Source organism: Aquarana catesbeiana, linkage group LG08, assembly GCF_042186555.1.
Source record: "Aquarana catesbeiana isolate 2022-GZ linkage group LG08, ASM4218655v1, whole genome shotgun sequence".
NCBI classification, from domain to species: Eukaryota; Metazoa; Chordata; class Amphibia; order Anura; family Ranidae; genus Aquarana; species Aquarana catesbeiana.
Genome location: NC_133331.1, coordinates 33,182,976 through 33,197,129, shown reverse-complemented (window position 1 = coordinate 33,197,129; position 14,154 = coordinate 33,182,976). Strand labels below are relative to the sequence as shown.

At 39.4% G+C, this 14,154-nt stretch overlaps 1 protein-coding gene across 1 annotated transcript in view; it reads left to right on the top strand.

Annotated features, from left to right (window-relative positions):
* The window catches only part of PPP2R2D (protein phosphatase 2 regulatory subunit Bdelta), a 44,353-nt gene that overhangs the window by 18,849 nt on the left and 11,350 nt on the right, over positions 1-14,154 (top strand). The window contains exons 4-6 of the mRNA XM_073595689.1: positions 2,407-2,572; positions 11,361-11,473; positions 13,726-13,903. Of these exons, the coding sequence (XP_073451790.1) occupies positions 2,407-2,572; positions 11,361-11,473; positions 13,726-13,903 (457 nt within the window). The remainder of the gene's footprint in view (positions 1-2,406; positions 2,573-11,360; positions 11,474-13,725; positions 13,904-14,154) is intronic.

Here is a 14,154-nt window from a genome sequence, read left to right as displayed (position 1 = left end):
GGCCCTCCAACTGTTGTGGAACTACATTTCCCATGAGGCATTGCAAGGCTGGCAGTTACAATTACTCCCAGAGGCATGATGGGACTTGTAGTTCTGCAACAGCTGGAGGGCCCCATGTTGCCTACCCCTGGCCAAGAGGCTTCACAGACAGTTTTCTACTGCACATGGGCCGCAGTCTTGTGGGACCTGTGAAGTGTCCCAGAAGGCTGCGGGGGAAGGAGGGGAGACCGAACTTCCAGCTCAGTTCACTGCAGCGAACTAATCTGGAGGTGGGAGTAGGTACTTGTCAAAAATTGGGTATCCACTCTCCCCTCCCCCTCCCAAAAGGTGCTAAATATGGCAGCAGAGGGGGGTTAGAGGCAGACAAGCGGTGCTTCCCCTTTTGGGTGGAGTTCGGCTTTAAGTGAGAACTCCATTCGTTATTCTGCAGGTAAACCAAGCACTTTAGACCTCTGAGTCCACAGACTTGCAGATAAGAGGGCTTGGGCAAAATTATTCTGTACCCCTCTATAAGGCAAGTACCAAGAAATTAAAGCAGAGTTGCACCCATTTCTGTGTTTTTTATTAAAAGTCAGTAGCTACAAAAAGTGTACATGCTGACTTTTAATAAACACACTCGCCTGCCCCACGGTCTAGCCATGCGGCCGCCCAAAGCCTTGGCTTTCTCCCTTTCCTCTCTGCTGGCATTGCAAGTGTGGGCACCCAGCTGTGACAGCTAGGAGCTTGACAGCCAGGTGCGCATGCGCTAGTCAAGCTGCACGTTCTGAATGGCCAGGCAATCTTCTGGAACCTGTAATGTTTCCTTGAAGATTGCAAGGGGAAGAGAACTTCCACTCGGGCCATGAGTGGAAGTGGGAGCTGGGAACCCGTTAAAGCTAGGTACCCGCTCCCACCTCAAAAAAGACATGCCAAATGTGGCATTTCAGGAGTCCTCAAAGCAGGAACCCCCTTTTTAAAATTCCCCTTCTGTATTATTTGGTGGTTTAAAGTGGTTGTAAACTCTCCCCGACAACTTTGTCCCATGTAACTTGGCTTAAAAAAATGTAATGAACACTGCTTGTAGATATCTCCTTACTTGCTTAGTATTGTAATCCTTTTTGTTCTTTAGAATGACTTCACTGAGCATGCCCAGATCTCCCCTGATTTACGGCACACTCTGTGTACTTATTTGTCTATTATCAGATCTTCCTATGGCACAACTCTGAAATCCACAAGACTGCATAATCACTCAGAGCTTCCTACTACACCCCATGTGACAACACATGCAGTGTAAACTTGGGCATCAGACAGGATTACTGCAGCCTTATCAGCTGGAGCTGATAAGACCAACACAGGCAAACACTAAATAGGCACAAGTAAATACTATGAAATAAAACAAGTCAGCTATGAGCAGGGTTGCAATAGAAAGGTTGGATTGTGAAGGAGGCTTGGTTAACAGTACAGGAAGTGCTCAATGTAAGGGTGGAAATACACTCTACAGTGGACTCAGAAAACAATACTTAAAGCGGGAGTCCAGCGACCAATCTTCTTCCTTTTGTTTTTTTTTAGGTCATTGAGACACTTTGCTAATACTAAAATAATACTCACAGATTGGGTGTAATATTTCCGCCTCTGTCTGTTTTCGTACTGAAGAATAATTTAAAAAATGTGATGCTGGCTGTTTCCATCTTGCTTGTGGGCATGTGCAGCCCACAAGCATTGATTTCCTGGATGCGGGGAATGCTGTTCATTCACAGCTTGCTCACAAGCATGATCATTGTTTCCACACACTGAATCTTGGGAAGCCTGACACTAAGCTCCCAGGAGACAGTGCGGTGCCGGGGAAAGGAAATAAACACGCCTACTCCCATGGGAGACACAGGAAGTGCCACAATAAAGTACAATATAAAGGTAATTACAGCAATAAAAAATTTTTTCGGGCGGCATTTGGACATCTATGCAATTAACTGAAGGGGTAAGATTAAGTTAAAAATTTGAGTGGAACCCTGCTTTAAGATGGTGCTGCCTAACCCCTGGAAACAAGTTTTCTTTAAAGTTTCTTTAAACTGTAAGTAATATGCGATTTGGGCTGGATTACAGTGGCTATAGTTTGATAATTACTTATTTATAATGGACTAAATGAAAAGCAGCATCAGAGTGGGAGAGTTTACTTCCTCTTTAATCTGTTAAATGGTACACTTGCAGCTTCCTATCAATGCTTGAGAAGAGTTGATAATTTTCCTGATAAGTTTGCAATGCAAATTGGGGTGAAGGCTATGTCCTAATCTTTTAATGGGTTGATTTGTGAATTTCACAATTCCCTATTTTTTAACTAATTGTTGTAAATGTATAGAAATGTTTGTCTGAACAGTGAATGACCAGCCTCTTCATGAAACTCAATCTTTTTTTTTTTTTTTCCCCCCACAGAGTAAAAACCGTCCTCATTCTAGGGGTGAATACAATGTTTATAGTACTTTCCAAAGCCATGAGCCGGAATTTGACTACTTAAAAAGTCTAGAAATTGAAGAAAAAATAAACAAAATTAGGTGGTTGCCACAGCAAAATGCTGCCCATTTTCTACTCTCCACCAATGGTAAGTATATGACCTATTAAAAAGGCATAAGGATGATAATCAGTATTCTTGCATGGTTGAATCAGCAGTTTAAAATACTCCACGGTGTAGAGATATAAGGACCCCCTCCCCCATTGTGCTAAATCCCTCTCTGCTTTGTTGATTAGAATCTGACGATTTTGGACACTCCCTCAGAAGTTTATAGTATCTGCCTAGTTACATTGCAACACATAAAAGGGGGAACCACACTACTGGGGGTCCGTGGAAGTGGCCCAGTTGCCTCCACCTGACTGCCAACTGTGTAAACCCACCCCCGCTGACGTAGGACATATGTCAGTAGCAGTGGAAAAGTTAGTAGGGCTGACACAAATCAGGGCGATTGAAGATTTTATGATAAATAATACATATTTAGAGAATACGTGTGTCAAAAATATTAGCTGATATGATGACAAATCAATTTTTTTTTCTTAAAGTGGAATTTCGTATGAAAAATCTTGTACGACAAAGACTTTTTTTTTTTTTGTTTGGTACGAAAATCGTACGAAAACGGTACACATTTAAACAAAAATCTTTCGTTCTGTTCCAGTATGAGAGAAATTTTGGAGTTTGTCCCTTTGGGAATTTTCGTACAAAAATTCGGAATTGGCTGTCGAAAGTTGTGTGCACACTATACGAAAATCGTACGAAGATTCTATGGATGAAAATGTTCGCCCGACTTTCTTAGTGTGTACGAGCCTTAAAGTGGAGTTCCACCCAAAAAAAAAATGTCATTAACGTGCATGAAATAACACAAAGAAAAACATTTGGAGAAAATATTATTTTATTTTTATTTTTTTTGTTTTTACTTTTTATGGCTGTTGCTATGTGGTTCCTTTTAAATCTTCCTCCTTCATCATCTAGGCGCCTTGCGTCACTTTCTTCGGCGCCTCCGCTCGCTACTGCTTCTGGGAAATGTGTGTCATCATTTCCCAGGAGGCAGTGGGCAGCACCGAGGGCTAGGATGCCATAACGGGGTGGGCACTTCCGACGCCTGTTGTTATGGCAACCTGTATACTTTACAGCGCCGCTACGGCACATTACTGCACATGTGCGAGAACGGGGCGGTGCACGCTGGTCGCTCAGCTGCACCGTATCACGGAACTAAATGCTTGTGGGCTTCACATGCCCACAAGCAAAATGACAACGGGCAGCAATTATATAAGTTTATTTCGGCTATTAAACGTGACATCGGGGGACGAATTCAATAGCATTGAGTCATTAACTAATGAAATGGTTTTTTTTTTTTTTTTTTTTTTAAATTAGTAAATTTATTTGGAACTCCACTTTAAGTCTTGCATGTGTATTTGCTGTCTTCACCTTTACCTACTGTTTAGAAAGTGCACATCCTGTTAGATTTTTCACTTCCTCATTCCTCTATAGGAGGAGATCATTACTAGACACTGAGAAAGCTGATTGGAGGAAATGCGTACACCCCCTCCCCACACATGCAGGGAGTGCCTGTAAATTGTTTAGCAGTCTGCTAATCTATTTATAGCAACTTCCTCTGAGACACAGTTCAGGCTTCCTTCACCCAGAACCTGAGAACTGATAATAGAGCTATGGAGGAAGAGACATCTATGGGACTTAGCTCTTTGGAGAGAGATAAGAGAAAATTGAGTACTGTCCGTGATACTTTTTTTATTTGCACTAACATACAATTTTTCAGGACAAGCTTTTGGGGTATGTCCGAAGAAGGGGACATACCCCGAAAGCTTGTCCTGAAAAATTGAATGTAAGTGCAAATAAAAAAAGTATCACGGACAGTACTCAATTTTCTCTGTCACAATTGCACTAATACGGCTACAATCAAATCGAGAGAGATAAGAAAACGCTACAGATAGATGTGCCCAGCTCACATTTCATAAATCGGATTTACATCCACTTTACGTCAAGCTTGGCTCTGCACCCTTCCACGTTTTTAAAAATTTCTCAAGGACTATAGCCCTTTGTCTGCTAAGGAAATGTCCTACACACATGGCGATCAAAGGGTTAAAACTAGTTATTACAGCCATCAGCTTGTTATAGCATCTGTCTGCAGGTTCAGCTCTTTGCTCTTGTAGTAATAATGGACAGTTGCAAAGTTCCCTAATCACTTCTATGGGCTGCGGAAGTAACCCATAGGCCTCTTTTATATGAGCTTATAGATAGGGCTGCAACTAACCATTATTTTCATAATCGATTTGTTGGCTGATTTATTGTTTCAATTAATCGGTTATCAACCTTAAAGTGTATAATTTAGTTAATATGTAAAGTTTTAAAAGGCAATTTATTCTTAAATATCTCTGCAGTGGTAAATATAAATAACCAACCGTCAGGGAGCAAAATATCTAATCCGCTCTGAGAATAACAGACAGAAGAGAGATACTGTATATAGTTCTATTAGAGGAGAGATACTGTATATAGTTCTATTAGAGGAGAGATACTGTATATAGTTCTATTTGAGGAGAGATACTGTATATAGTACTATTAGAGGAGAGATACTGTATATAGTTCTATTTGAGGAGAGATACTGTATATAGTACTATTAGAGGAGAGATACTGTATATAGTACTATTAAAGGAGAGATACTGTATATAGTACTATTAGAGGAGAGATACTGTATATAGTTCTATTAGAGGAGAGATACTGTATATAGTTCTATTTGAGGAGAGATACTGTATATAGTACTATTAGAGGAGAGATACTGTATATAGTACTATTAAAGGAGAGATACTGTATATAGTACTATTAGAGGAGAGATACTGTATATAGTACTATTAGAGGAGAGATACTGTATATAGTACTATTAGAGGAGAGATACTGTATGTACTATTAGAGGAGATATATAGTACTATTAGAGGAGATATACTGTATATACTATTAGAGGAGATGTACTGTATATAGTACTATTAGAGGAGATGTACTGTATATAGTACTATTAGAGGAGATGTACTGTATATAGTACTATTACAGGAGAGATACTGTATATAGTACTATTAGAGGAGATGTACTGTATATAGTACTATTACAGGAGAGATACTGTATATAGTACTATTAGAGGAGATATATAGTACTATTAGAGGAGATATACTGTATATAGTACTATTAGAGGAGATATACTGTATATAGTACTATTAGAGGTTGAAGCTGGTAAATATCATCAGACTCAGAGATTAAATAAAAAAATTTTGAAGAAAAAAAAAAAAAAGAAAAAGACAGTTTTGCAGATTTTCAAACAGAAATGTAATATATTATATGCTGGCCATACAAAAACAATGTCTTCCTTCAAAAAAAATTTCATCTTAAGAACGTTCTAATCGTTAGTGGGGTCAAATCAATGTTTGTTTTCAACCACAGTGACGGGAAAATTTTCAGACAGTGGATGTGGTCTTCGTTCAGAAAGTACATTCATTTTTAAACAGAATGTTAAAAGCAAGTGAAATTTTCAAACATTCTTTCATTCAGCGAATGTACAAAGATTTTTCGTATGAATATTCTCGTCTGAAAATTGATCCGTGTGGCCAGCACAAGGCTCGGATCACACCCAATGCAGTTTGCTTTTGATCAGTTTCTGCAGTGCTTTTTGCTGTGTGGTTTGATTTTTGCAACATGATTTTGCTGTGATTTGCGTGTTTGTAGGTTTTTTTTTTTTTTTTTGGCCAATTTGTTGTTGGGCAGATAGAAAAAAAAAAACCCAAATTGCTGCAAAAACACACTACATGCTTTTCTGCAGTATATTTAGTTGAAGTGTATTGAACCAAAAAAAGCACCGTTTTGCATTGAAAAAAGTCCTTGACCCTTTCCAAATACACAGCAACTGAAAAAAAAAAAGCATAAATGTGAACGTGTCCCATAGGAAACAATGTTAAATGAACTGTCGTGTGTTTCTTCAAAAAACACATAGGTGTGAACCAGGTCTAAGACGTTTAGTAAAATAATGGGGTTAAAACAAAAATGAACCCTTTATAGTACAAAAAGAGCAAATCGCTACTGTAAGGGGTTCTTTTTTTTTTTTTTTTACTGTGGAACAGTGAAAGTAATATTTATAGTAGCGATTATTTGCTCTTTTTGTACTACAAAGGGCTTAATTTTTTTTTTTTTTTAACACCATTATGTTACTGGCCCATCGATTATGAAAACAGTAATGCCGGCCATACACGGTTCGAATTTCATAAGAATTTTCTTTCGAAAATCGTATGAAAGAATTTTCGTAAGAATTTCGCACCATTAGTGGGCTGCAACAACGGACGATTTTCATGCGGGAATCAAATTTGAGGAATCGGACATGTTGGAAATTTTTAGAAAAACTAACGATTTTCTAATCAATGATGGGAGAATCGTGCGAGAAATGTAATAAGAAAAGAAAATTTACAGAGAGAAAAAGATTCCCGGCCAAGAAAATTCTTTTCTGTAGCAACATGAGGTGAAATTGAAGGCTTGGTCGGCCGAATTTCGAAAATCAATGGTGGCATCATCGGATCACAAAAAAACAAAAAAAGAACTTGCTGATTTTGAAAGAAAATTCGTTCAAAATTTGACCGTGTATGGCCTGCTTAAGCTATTCATTTCATCTATTAGTTGTTTCGGCCCTACTTAGAGATGATATGCAGCAAAATGACAAATGCTGGTTGCATAGCTATAGTGTTAACACGCGTTCAATACGCGTTTCACATGCGATATGTCGCAGTAATACACTGCCCAAATGTCACCTCTGGTTTTTAGGGCAAGTGAATACTGTAAATGGTTCAAAAATGCTCGCTAGCATGTTTTTTTTGTTTTTTTTTTGCAAAGCAATTTTAAATGAGGCGGCAAATTTCAGCTAAGCCTAGAGAACACTTCATGCCCTAAAGCTGGTGTGAGAAGTGTGTACTGTCTTGTATATCTGCTATTGCTTAGCACATTGACATGATATGGAAGCGTTAAAAACATGGCTAAAATACTGCTTCTCTGAGCCTATGTAAAAGATTCCAAAGCTGATTGGGTTGTTGGGCCCCGTTGTGTTAGCAATTCAGCTAAAAAGTTTTTTTTTTTTTTTTAAGGGGTTGTAAACCCTCGGTTTTTCACCTTAATGCATTTTATGCATTAAGGTGAAAAACCTCCTGTGATGCAGCAGCCCCCCTTTTACTTTCCTGAACCCCGTAATTCCCGCGGCATGAACGAGTGCACCAGCTCCGGCCGGTGTCTCGTGTCCTGATTGGATAGATTGATAGCAGTGACGGCCATTGGCTCCCGCTGCTGTCAATCAAATCCAATGACGCGGGGGGCGGAGCCGAGTCCTGCTGTCTGTGTCGATAGACGCAGGACTTGGGAGTGCGCCCGCACGGGTGTCCCAAAGGAGAGCGCTTCTCCGACACGGCACTCGAGAAGAGGCGGAGCCACTGAGGGACCCCAGAAAAGGAGGATTGGGGCCACTCTGTGCAAAACCAACTGCACAGAAGAGGTAAGTATGACATGGTTTTTTTTTTTTTTTTTTTTAAAACAAGTGTTTAGTCACCCTTTAAGGACACGCACAGAACACATATATACCTAACAATTCACGCTTGCAGTATGTATGTAACCAGCAATCACACAGAACCTCAGGTAGTGCCATGTGCATATTACTTCTAGGGCTATAATTTGAATAAAGGTTAACAAGCTGTTTTGGGTGTCATAGTGTGTCGGTGTTTCGTAGGACCAAGCAATTTTGAGGCCCGACCTATTTGGTAATTATTTACATGTCGCAGTCATGTCTTTAATATTTTACTAACAAATTGAGATTATATTGTTTATGTGCACTGAAATTAATTTTAGTGTATTTCTGCTGAAAATATATAAATTTTGATGAACGCTTTTTAAATATCGTGCATCATTAAACAAAAAAACATCCTGTCATAATTTTGACAGGCCCTTTTTGCTTCCAGAAAATTTTGTTTTATTTTAAAGTAAGATTTTAAACAAAAATGTTTAAACATGCGAATAAAGAAAAAAGTTGGTCCAGCAGCAAACAGGTTCAATTACATGTAAACCCTCACCTTGTAAAACAACCCATTCAGTTTAAAATCGAAATAAAAGACAAAACATTTGAGTGTTTATATAAACAGTGGGGAAAATGAATTATTTGATCCCCTGCAGATTTTGTAAGTTTGCCCACTTGCAAAGAAATGAAAGGTCTATAATTTTTATCATAGGTGTATTTTAAATGAAAGAGAATATCAACCAAAAATCCAGAAAAAAACACATGATATAAATGTTATAATTTAAGTTGCCGTAGTATTTGATCCCCAAGCAAAACATGACTTAGTACTTGGTGGAGAAACCCTCACTGACAAGCACAGAGGTAAGACATTTCTTGTAGTTGGTTACCAGGTTTTCACACATCTCAGGAGGGATTTTCACTGAACTGCAACTCAATTTATAACATTTGGTACGTTGTGTTGTTTAAACATGTCCTTGCCTCGAATTTCTCCACTAATTGCACAATACAAGCTATTCTGAACAAAACAAGCTCATTCATAGAAATATCTAGAGATCTTGGAAATATTTATAAAAAATAAGTATGCTCTATGAAAGGGAACATACAGGTGATACTCGAAAAATTTGAATATCGTGTAAAAGTTCATTTATTTCAACGCAACTTAAAAGGTGAAACTAATATATGAGATAGACTCATTACATGCAAAGCAAGATGGTTCAAGCTGTGATTTGTCATAATTGTGATGATTATGGCTTACAGCTCATGAAAACCCCAAATCCACAATCTCAGAAAATTAAAATATTGTGAAAAGGTGCAATATTCTAGGCTCAGTGTCCCACTCTAATCAGATAATTAAGCCATAACACCTGTAAAGGGTTCCTGAGCCTTTATATGATCTCTCAGTCTGGTTCAGTAGGAATCACAGTCATGGGAAAGACTGCTGACCTGACAGTTGTGCAGAAAACCATCATTGACACCTCCATAAGGAGAGAAAGCCTCAAAAGGTAATTGCAAAAGAAGTTGGATGTTCCCAAAGTGCTGTATCACAGCACATTAATAGAAAGTTATGTGGAAGGGAAAAGTGTGGAAGAAAAAGGAGCACAAGCAGCAGGGATGACCGCAGCCTGGAGAGGATTGTCAGGAAAAGGCCATTCAAAAGTGTTGGGGACTTTCACAAGGAGTGAACTGAGGCTGGAGTCATCAAGAGCCACCACACAGACCGATCCTGGACATGGGCTTCAAATCAAGTCTTATTCCTCTTGTCAAGCCACTCCTGAACAACAAACAACGTCAGAAGCTTCTTACCTGGGCTAAAGAAAAACAGACCTGGTCTGTTGCTCAGTGATTCAAAGTCCTCTTTTCTGATGAGAGCAAATTTTGCATCTCATTTGGAAACCAAGGCCCCAGAGTATGGAGGAAGAATGGAGAGGCACACACTGCAAGATGCTTGAAGTCCAGTGTGAAGTTTCCACAGTCTGTGTTGATTTGGGGAGCCATGTCATCTGCTGGTGTTGGTCCACTGTGCTTCATTAAGTCCAAGTCAACGTAGCTGTCTACAAGGAGATTTTGAAGCACTTCATGCTTCCTTCCACAGACAAGCTCTATGGGGATGCTGACTTTCAGCAGGACTTGGCACCTGCCCACACTGCCAAAAGCACCAAAACCTGGTTCAATGACCGTGGGATTACTGTGCTTGATTGGCCAGAAAACTTGCCCGACCTGAACCCTATAGAGAACCTATGGGGCATTGCCAAGAGAAAGATGAGACATGAGACCGAACAATGCAGAAGAGCTGAAGGCCACTATTGAAGCATCCTGGTCTTCCATAACACCTCAGCAGTGCTACAGGCTGATAGCTTCCATGCCACGCCGCATTGAGGCAGTAATTGCTGCAAAAGGGGCCCAAACCAAGTACTGAGTACATATGAATGCTTATAATTTTCAGAGTTCCGATATTGTTCTATGTACAATCCTTGTTTTATTGATTGCATGTAATATTCTAATTATCTGAGATTGTGGATTTGGGGTTTTCATGAGCTGTAAGCCATAATCATCACAATTATGGCAAATCACGGCTTGAACTATCTTGCTTTGCATGTAATGAGTTTAGCTCATATATTAGTTTCACCTTTTAAGTTGCATTAGTGAAATAAATGAACTTTTGCACGATATTCTAATTTTTTGAGTATCACCTGTATAACATATTTGGGGTTTCTCAAATTTGACTGCAAACTCTTTCCAAAACCTTTATCTTGTCAATACCCCCACCCCCTTGTTTTTTCTTTTTTTTTTTTTTTTTCCCCCCTTCCATTTGTCACAAACCTTGCTTGACTGGTGAAAATGTTATTCATTCATAGGGGTGGATTTACTAAATGCAAATAGACCATGCACTTTTGCAAGTGCAGTTGCTCCAGAGTTTAGTAAATGATGCAAAGCTTTACTTAGCAAAGAACATCTAATCGCATGCAAGGAAATAACTTTTGCTTGCACGTAATTGGATTGATGATGGAAACCAGCAGAGCTCAACCTCATTTACTAGTCTCTGGAGCAACTGCACTTTGCAAAGTGCACAGTCTATTTGTCTTTAGTAAATCAACCTCAATGTGATTACCCCAGTGACAACTCGTGCACATGGGTAAAGGCTGAGATTACTAAACGGCTTGTTACATTTATTTTTTTTTTTTTGTCCTGTACAGTATACAGAAATGTGTCTATTGTTCTGTTCGGCTTTATGCAGTATCATGTTGCCCATCCTAATATTTTTTTTTTTTTTTCATACAGTCTGCACAACTGATCTTATAAGCACGTCAACATGTGTGTTTTTTTTTTTTTTAACAGATAAAACAATAAAGTTGTGGAAAATAAGTGAACGCGACAAAAGGGTAGAAGGCTACAACTTGAAAGATGACGATGGCAGGCTACGGGATCCATTTAGAATCACCTCTTTACGGGTATGGACCAATTGGATTTCCTTGTAGGTCGTTTGGCATAAATGTGAAGATTCAAAGCACCCTTAGGCTCCATGCACACTGGGCTTAAAAAACGTCTGTTCTCTCGGGAGTAAAAAAACGCTCATATAGAGCATTTTTTTTGGACAAAGTTTAGACTAGTTTAGTGTGTTTTTTTTTTTTTGTTTTTTTTTTCCCCTGCCTCCAAGCTCCAATCAGAAACACGAACCAGAAGGGTTTTTTTTTTTTTTTTTTTTGTTTTTCTGCCGCTAAACGTTAAACTCAAAATATGCCTCTTAACGTCCTAATGCACATGGACACATAGGAGCAACAATATTTAAGCCAGTGTGCAAGGAGCACATTAGGACAATTAGAGACATATTTTGAGCTCAATGTTTAGAGGCATTAAAAAAAACCCTTCTGATTGGAGCTTGGAGGCAGAAGAAATGTAAAATTCTCCTAAACTCATCTAAACTTTGTACAAAAAATGGAGTTTTTATAAGCCCAGTGTACATCGAGCCTAAGTATGCGGAACACCCCTTTCTTTTGTCTGCGCATAGATAGGAAATACAAGCTAAATATGTACACAAAGGGGCTCTGGGGCTATTTAATGTGCTGTGACACAAATGTTACTTTCTCATGTACACCTAAGATCTTGCAGTCCTATCTTCTTCTGGGGGTTTATTGATGAGGGCCACAAAAGTAGCACTTTGTTGTAGAGAGAAATAATTTGTGGTATATACAGCCCAGCACCATGATACATTGGCAGCTTTGCCTATCCTCCCTCCCATCTCTCTGCTTTTTGTTCTTGGTTTTTTTTTTTTTATTTGAGGGGGAAAAAAATTCCTTAAAATAGTGGTCATGCAGCCATCACTGGCCCAGGAAGCATGATGCACCATATGTAGTCTGTAGTACCGTTTCTCAGCTTTGAGCCCTCGGGGTGTTGCGGCAAAAAATCTGCTATATGTTAACTCCTGTATACAGACAGTAGAGCACGGCCCTCGCTTTTCCGTGGCTATCTTCCCTTCTGTGCTGCTTTCTACACTCTTGCTGGTCACCCAGGAATCTGTGCGGGAGGCCTGCCGTCATCTTACCAGCCTTTGACCTCATTGATTGCTAAGGACAGGTCAGATGTCCCGAACAGCTTTATGGGTTACCGACAGGATTATAGATGGCAGCAGAGAAAGAGGTGAGGGCTGTGCTGTCTCACTCCTCTGTGTGTGTATATACAGGTGTTAACACACAGGGTTTGAATACTGTCCCTTATCTCTTTCCCAGACTGCCAGAAGAGGGGGGGGGGAGCACAGCCCACACCACCTCCCAGCTCTCTCCTATTTTCTGTTGTCACTACTCTTGTAGTGATGTGGGATGAAAGGTTTGTGCTAGGAGAGGGACTTTTGAAAGGAAAAGGGTTGGGATATTTGTGCTAGGAGAGAGAATTTGGGGGGTTGAATTTGTGCTAGCAGGGGGGATTTGGGGGGAGAGAATTTATAACCTACAAACTCCATTTTAGGGCTTGTTCACACCAGGTGCAGTGTGGTAACGTATGTGAAATTACGCTTTTTCCCGCTCATCACTAAAAGCTCTGCCTTTTGCGGATGTGCATGCATTCCATTCTTTCTTAATGGCACCCCCAGGCGCCTAGCAAATGCGCATGTGTTTGCGTCTGCTAAAACACATGATACCGCAGTACCTTTTTTTTTGTATGTTTCAATTGCATAGAGCAACCCATTAAGATGCATGTGTGGGAAAAAGCACATGCAACTCGGACGCACCTCAGACTGGTGTGCCCCGATATTGTTTACAATTCTACATGGTGCCTTAACTGAAAAAAGTTTGAGAAACGCCTGTCTATAGAACTGCAGGAGGGGAGGTACTGTATGTCTGTGTAGCCAGATAAGGTTAGATTGACACTAATCCTCATCCAACAGCAAGTGGGGTGGCAAGAGCAGAGGAATCACCCAACGTAGCCTGTGCAGCAGCATGGGCAAGTATGATATAGAACTAAACAAGCCCTTTACTAAACCAATGTATAGCACATTCTTAGTACCGAACATATTCACAAATCTCATTCCATCACTTATCCAAACAGTTAGAGGATTATTCCTCATTTCAGTAGTGGACAAAGCTTATTATGTAAATTTAGTTTTTGGTATGTGAATTTTAGGGTTTAGAAAAAAATATTGTGTACTGTAATATTGCTGTTCAGGTTGTTTATAGGTTCTCTATTTATGGTTTCCGGTTTTCTTTTTCAGGTGCCAATTTTGAGACCCATGGACCTAATGGTTGAAGCAAGTCCAAGGAGGATATTTGCAAATGCACATACATATCACATAAACTCTATTTCAGTAAATAGTGACCATCAAACTTACCTTTCAGCAGATGACCTGAGAATTAATTTATGGCATTTAGAAATTACAGATAGAAGTTTTAGTATCCTTTTCTGGTGACCTGTGTATTTGCCTATCCCATGCATGATCAGATTTTTTTTTTTTAAATGTGTGTGTGTGTATATAATATATGTGTGTGTATGTATATGTGTATATATATATATATCTCACAAAAATGAGTAGACCCCTCTCATTTTTGTAAATATTTTATTATATCTTTTCATGTGACAACGCTGAATAAATTACACTTTGCTACAATGTAAAGTAGTGAGTGTACAGCTTGTATAACAGTGT